Source organism: Triplophysa rosa, linkage group LG19, assembly GCF_024868665.1.
Source record: "Triplophysa rosa linkage group LG19, Trosa_1v2, whole genome shotgun sequence".
Taxonomy (NCBI): Eukaryota; Metazoa; Chordata; class Actinopteri; order Cypriniformes; family Nemacheilidae; genus Triplophysa; species Triplophysa rosa.
Window position 1 is genome coordinate 13,738,988 of NC_079908.1, and position 6,081 is coordinate 13,745,068.

General features: G+C 39.9%; 2 protein-coding genes across 2 annotated transcripts; one reads left to right on the forward strand and one right to left on the reverse strand.

Annotated features, from left to right (window-relative positions):
- Window positions 1-636: 636 nt before the first annotated feature.
- gadd45gb.1 (growth arrest and DNA-damage-inducible, gamma b, tandem duplicate 1) lies at window positions 637-2,053 on the reverse strand. Its single transcript, XM_057360076.1, has 3 exons — window positions 1,900-2,053; window positions 1,583-1,790; window positions 637-1,470 (listed from the first exon to the last, which is right to left on the reverse strand). The coding sequence occupies exons 1-3, from the start codon at window positions 2,040-2,042 to the stop codon at window positions 1,357-1,359; spliced, it is 465 nt and encodes a 154-aa protein (XP_057216059.1). The 5' UTR covers window positions 2,043-2,053; the 3' UTR covers window positions 637-1,356.
- A 2,547-nt stretch (window positions 2,054-4,600) lies between these two features.
- Window positions 4,601-5,874, forward strand: LOC130570021 (growth arrest and DNA damage-inducible protein GADD45 gamma). The gene is made up of 3 exons (XM_057360077.1): window positions 4,601-4,719; window positions 4,829-5,024; window positions 5,128-5,874. The coding sequence occupies exons 1-3, from the start codon at window positions 4,619-4,621 to the stop codon at window positions 5,239-5,241; spliced, it is 411 nt and encodes a 136-aa protein (XP_057216060.1). The 5' UTR covers window positions 4,601-4,618; the 3' UTR covers window positions 5,242-5,874.
- The last annotated feature ends 207 nt before the right edge of the window (window positions 5,875-6,081 follow it).

Below are 6,081 nucleotides of genomic sequence, written 5' to 3' on the forward strand. Positions count from 1 at the left end.
AAAGCAGCTTGCCCTTCTTTTTCTTTTGTGTGTGTGTGTGTGCGTGTGCATGTGTGTGTGTGTGTGTGTGTGTGTGTGTGTGTACAAACTTTTCATTGAATAAGCCTACATAATCAGTTTACAGCCTCTCTGTTTTTTTTTCAATGAGCTCCCCCCCTCTCTCTCTCTTTCTCTCTCTCAACGCTGAGAGCTGCAGCAATCCGTGCAGAAGCCACAGGCGGTGTGTAAACAATACAGCAACTGACAGGGAACCATACGAGTGCCAGCCCAACACTTACCCCCGCCACTGCTTCACCTCCCATCTGCGCAGCTTGGCAGATGGAGCAGCGTCGTAGCTCAGACATCTGCCGAGGTTACAATGAGTTCCTTGTGCTGGGGCCCCCAATTTAATGGGACAGTGCGCTACTATTGTGTTGTAGCTATACACATGCAGATCAGTGATGGCTGCAGATGGCAGCTGACACTGTGCTGCCCCCTTTCAGGGGTACTTTAGCATAAAAACGTTAATATCATGTCCTACTAACCAAGGAGTGTGTGTTGTGCTCTAAAATGTTTTGAGTTTTCGTCATCTGCAGGAAAGTGAACACGTGACACAGACAGTTATAGTTTTAATACATATTTATTGTATGCATTATTTCTACAATGAAAACATTTTAAAAGCACATTTAAATATTTTTTCTTCATTTTTTGTATTGAATATTTCTAAAGTTAAACCTTTAGAAATAAAAAGTTTTAAATTAGTTTTATATTTTTCTTTTTTTCTGTCATAATAATATTTCTAAAGTGAAACCTTTAGAAATAAAATGTTTTAAATTAGTTTTATATTTTTCTTTTTTTCTGTCATAATAATATTTCTAAAGTGAAACCTTTAGATAATGAGACAATTCTGGAAAGTGGAAAGCACATTGCCGACAATAAGGTACGTTATATTGTGCAGCAATTACATTTGTAAAAACGTCCGTGATGTAAAAGTCCATTTTTAAAAACGTTGCTTCGACGCACCGCCGCGTCCTCCGCGTGTCCAACGCATGCGATATTTGCTCTGTGGAACAGAGGCAAAACTCGCTTCTCCTTTCTCTCCAAACCTCATCCGCACAAAGAATGAGGGCCATTGTGTCGCTCTCGTGGCATGCCTGACCTCATTTACATAAAGAATGAGGATCATCTTGGCATGGACGGGACGAGAAACGACGTAGAACCGCGAGAGCCACTCGGGCCTGCCTCGCGCTGCCTGGACCGATTATCCTCCTCAGGAGAATCCAGGGATGTGGAAACATCATCATCCTTGATTCAAAGGATGCGTAGAGTATTCCTCAAGGTTTACAGCATCTCAGAAGAGAAGAGTAAAGTTGCAGATCAACGCTCGGGCAGGGTGATCTCTGGAACCCAATCGTTATAGCTGCAACTTTCTTCGCAGAACAGGTGAAGCTTCTCTAGAGCAGGATCCTCCCACGAACCATCAGTTGGGTTCTGTTGTGAATAAAATAAACACGCAATTAATACGACGACAAACTACGTTGTAAATAGGCTACATTAAGATAGTGCGCTTAATGCGAGCAAGCTTTGTGGATCGTGTACATACCGTGATGAGCACGCAGTGAGCATCCTCAAGTTGTTCTGGCTTGTCACCAACAAGCTCAACAAGACGCTGCATGTCGTTCACTCTGACGATGCTAATGTCGTTGTCGAAACAGAAGGCTTGGATAAGAGTGAAGTGGATTTGAAGAGCGATGTCCCACTCGAATCCTTCATCCATCGCCAGGACGCAGAAAGACACGCTATCTGGGTCGCTGAAAACACAAGAAAAGCAAGACATAAGTATAACTTGAACTACTAAATAAATCAAAATGCTTAATAAAATGTGTTGTACGAGAAAACAGCAATGGATGATATACTTACACATTCATAACTTTGGCAGATTCGTAAACCCCAATGGTAAGGCATTCGTTAGCTTTGGCAGAAACCAAAACTTCCCCGAGCGCTTTTCCAGTGCACTGAGCTCTCTCGCTGGGCTCCTGGATGACAACTTCCTCAAGAGTCATGATGCTGGTAAGGTATAAATCCACAAGGGAGATGATAGCAGAACTGCAGTTGGAGATAATCCGAAAGGATTGGTGCTCAAACAGAGCGTGCTTGTTCGATTTATACTCTTCGGCTCGTGGTGGCTATGAAAGAGGCGTCCTCTGATTGGCTGACCTGAATGGTGCATTTGTATGCTAACGCTTGGTCACACCCAGGCTCGTGGCAGATTGATGGAGAAGGGCTGTAATGTCACTTTTTAAACTTGCATGTTTAAGTAATTTAAATGAATTTATTTGAGTTATTTTGTGGAATTAAATGAAAAGTAGTTGTTCAATTGCTTGGAAAGAGGTTTGTTTGATTCAATTTATATTTGCAGAGAAATCGTCTATGTTTTTGTTTATATGTTTATATACAATCTCCGAATGATTTTAAGTTTTGCTTTTCAGACTCAGTGCAAATAAAACAAAACTCTACCCCGTTACATTGCTTTAAGAGAGCATTATTCAAAATGTAAGTTTTGGATTCATTTCAGAACATTTTAATTTAACGATAAAGGGGAGCAAATGTGGGTAAGGGAGTGCGCCCCCCCCCGCCCCCAGCGCAAAAGACAGATGGAGTGTGGCCATCTGTGGACACACTGAAACGGCCCTATTGTGACTTCAGAAACTTCTATTATTAGAAACCTTTACAAATGCAAATAAGATGCGCGTGCCATGACGCCCCGCTGCCCAATCTGGTACAATCCTGCTACATCCAGGAACCACGCAGTTTTCCAAATGTAGGCCACCCTGCAATAATGTTAATAGTGATGTGTTTTGATGTGCAACTTTTCTTCGTGTGCTCAAGCATGTTTAACTTTAAAACTATTATGATTATTGATTTGACTATTCAACTATTATGAACTATGATTTGCTTTAATTGTTTTTGGTCATGTTGTTGATAGGAAGTAGCGCAATTATAAGGGGTCCTAAAATATCTTACAAATAAAACGTTTCGCATAAGATTGAGTGTAAGGAGGTTTCTGTTTTTAACTTGAGGGTCAAGATAACAGGTTGACGATGATTGATGCAGCATGCAGGCCTATTGTTACCCTGCAGAACAGGAGCAGATGGAGAGGCCTTACTTAGGATTCCCCCACTCGCCCCATATACTCTAAATGACTATTGTGTGCAAGTTTTTTGTGTCTCAAAAAGGGACATAAACATTGATTTTACCTTTTCGTTAGATAGTGAAGATGCAGCAAAACACTATATGCTAAATATGATGTTATTTGTTTAATATTTTGATTGCACGTTTCATGCATGCAAAAATGACAGCTGCATAAAAAAGTATGCAAACAAAACTTGATATCAAGGCTTAGTGCTTTAGTTTCACAGTACAAAAAGGAAAAGAAAGAAGACCTCTATAACTCGTTTCATATAGCAAAGAAACTTGCAACGGGCATGTATGCATTGTTGTGGAATCACATCTGCAGTCCGGGACAACTCTCCCTACCCCCAGTTGGTGCGCGAGTGACAGGTGTTCCGAGACAAACCTGCTCGAGCGCAAAAAAGACTAATCGAACAATTGCTTTTACTTAGGCCCTCCAGCAGCTGCAGATTACCACAGTCATCTGTCAGAAAGTCATTTAGCCTGTTTTTTTTACAGTGATTTTGCAAAATCGTCAAAGCAGTTTTGTTACGCAAACGTTTATTCCGTTTTAGATGTTAAGAGAAATTAAAAGTTACAATACAAAAATTAAACAATATGTAGACCTACATAATGATTAACAAAATTAAACATTATATCGTTTAAGAATATTTATATCCTGGCAATTATAAAAGAAATAAAGATAAATCCAGAAGCTACGTTTTGGGTTTGCAGGAATACGTCCCAATCGTTAAATACTTCTTACACATTTGCTCAGCTGAATTCTTATCTTCCCCCATCAGCAGATGGGGAGTGTTTCCATATAAGAGAAGCAGGTCCAGATGCCACGCGCTGTAAGTCCGTTCATCTTTGGGTATGCAAATTAGCCACGCGTGTCTGATACAACCAGCAGTAATAAATAAATAATCTTATGCACATTGAATCTGCAGTAAAAGTCTTATAGTTTCACAATTTGTGACAGACTATATTCACATTCGCATTATCTTGCCAAAAATTCTCCCTAAAATAATTTACCTATAGTCTGACTATTTTGAATTTTTAATAATGTCCTTTATTTTATAAAGCCTATATATACAGGGATACCCAAACTATTTCTGTAATGATAGGATGTATACAAAATATGTAAACACATTACATCCTAACATTTTTTGGCATGTCAACTAAGTATTAAAAGTATGCCTATTCATTAAGGACAGAAGTGAAAAGGATCAAAGTTTGATCCTTAGATTTCTATAGATGTTATGCATGTCTAAAGGCACGCGTCTTGGATACGTCCGATTCTTTATTGTTCTGAACAGCCAATCAGATCGCGCGGTGCATACGCGTGCCTCTCTCCCACTATAAGTAGTGGTCGCGTGTCAGTTGGATACTCACTCTGAACTATTTTCGCTTCTCTGGATCAACTACTGTATCTTAAACGGCCACAAGCTACTTAATTCGAGTCAAGATGGTTAATGAAGGGAAATCTCTGTCCGAAGCCCTGCTGTCTGCCAAGGTGGAGGGTCGCCTCACTGTTGGCGTCTATGAGTGCGCACAAATAATGAACGAGTAAGTCTATATCTGCCTATCAATAACCAATGTATTAATCTATTTATTGTTAATCCTTATTATGGTACTGTACATGTTAGCTCACTTCAAACCTATTTTGTCTTTGCAGGGACCCTGACAGCGTGTCTTTCTGCGTTTTGGCTACTGATGACTTTGAGTGTGATGTCGCTCTTCAGATCCATTTCACTCTGATACAAGCCTTTTGCTTTGACAACGACATCAGCATCGTCAAAGTTAACGATCTGAAACGTCTCAGAAATCTTGTTGGTGCCAACGGTCAGGACGCGCATTGCGTTCTTATAACGGTACGCATGCCGGCTACAAAGTTTATAAACTATAAATGCACAATCAAGCTTAAAGTTATTCTCAGTACGTGGTTTTAAACATTTTTTCTTCTTTTTAAACCAGAACCCAACTGAAGACTCATGGGAGGATCCTGCTCTGGAAAAGCTTCACCTGTTCTGCGAAGAAAGTTGCAGCTATAACGATTGGGTTCCAGAGATCACCCTGCCCGAGCGTTGATCTGCAACTTTACTCTTCTCTTCTGAGATGCTGTAAACCTTGAGGAATACTCTACGCATCCTTTGAATCAAGGATGATGATGTTTCCACATCCCTGGATTCTCCTGAGGAGGATAATCGGTCCAGGCAGCGCGAGGCAGGCCCGAGTGGCTCTCGCGGTTCTACGTCGTTTCTCGTCCCGTCCATGCCAAGATGATCCTCATTCTTTATGTAAATGAGGTCAGGCATGCCACGAGAGCGACACAATGGCCCTCATTCTTTGTGCGGATGAGGTTTGGAGAGAAAGGAGAAGCGAGTTTTGCCTCTGTTCCACAGAGCAAATATCGCATGCGTTGGACACGCGGAGGACGCGGCGGTGCGTCGAAGCAACGTTTTTAAAAATGGACTTTTACATCACGGACGTTTTTACAAATGTAATTGCTGCACAATATAACGTACCTTATTGGCGGCAATGTGCTTTCCACTTTCCAGAATTGTCTCATTCTCTAAAGGTTTCACTTTAGAAATATTATTATGACAGAAAAAGAGGACAAATAAAAAAAAGAGATAAAATAAATCTAAAGGTTTAACTTTAGAAATATGTGATAAAAATATTAAGCCCAAGTATTCTTGTTAACTTTTATTATTTGTTATCTGATTGAAAAACTGATAAAAAATATTATAACATTGTCTGACTGTTTCAATGTTGTGTATCAGAAAATAAAATATCAATTGAACTTGTCCATGAAGCAATTTTTTTCCTGTGCATGCCAATAATTTATTCTTGTGCAACTACAAACACAAACTTTTTTACAATGTTTTAAACTTTATAATTGTCATCTTTAATTACAATTGTTGAGCT

Bases quoted from the DNA above. Each gene is read 5' to 3' on its own strand.
- gadd45gb.1 (XM_057360076.1), bottom strand. From the start codon at position 2,042: ATGACTCTTGAGGAAGTTGTCATCCAGGAGCCCAGCGAGAGAGCTCAG. The intron at 1,791-1,899 runs GTAAGTATATCA...TTGTGTTTTCAG, and splicing joins TCTGCCAAAGTTATGAATGT to CGACCCAGATAGCGTGTCTT. The intron at 1,471-1,582 runs GTATGTACACGA...TATTCACAACAG, and splicing joins CTCACTGCGTGCTCATCACG to AACCCAACTGATGGTTCGTG.
- LOC130570021 (XM_057360077.1), top strand. From the start codon at position 4,619: ATGGTTAATGAAGGGAAATCTCTGTCCGAAGCCCTGCTGTCTGCCAAG. The intron at 4,720-4,828 runs GTAAGTCTATAT...TTGTCTTTGCAG, and splicing joins TGCGCACAAATAATGAACGA to GGACCCTGACAGCGTGTCTT. The intron at 5,025-5,127 runs GTACGCATGCCG...TTTTTAAACCAG, and splicing joins CGCATTGCGTTCTTATAACG to AACCCAACTGAAGACTCATG.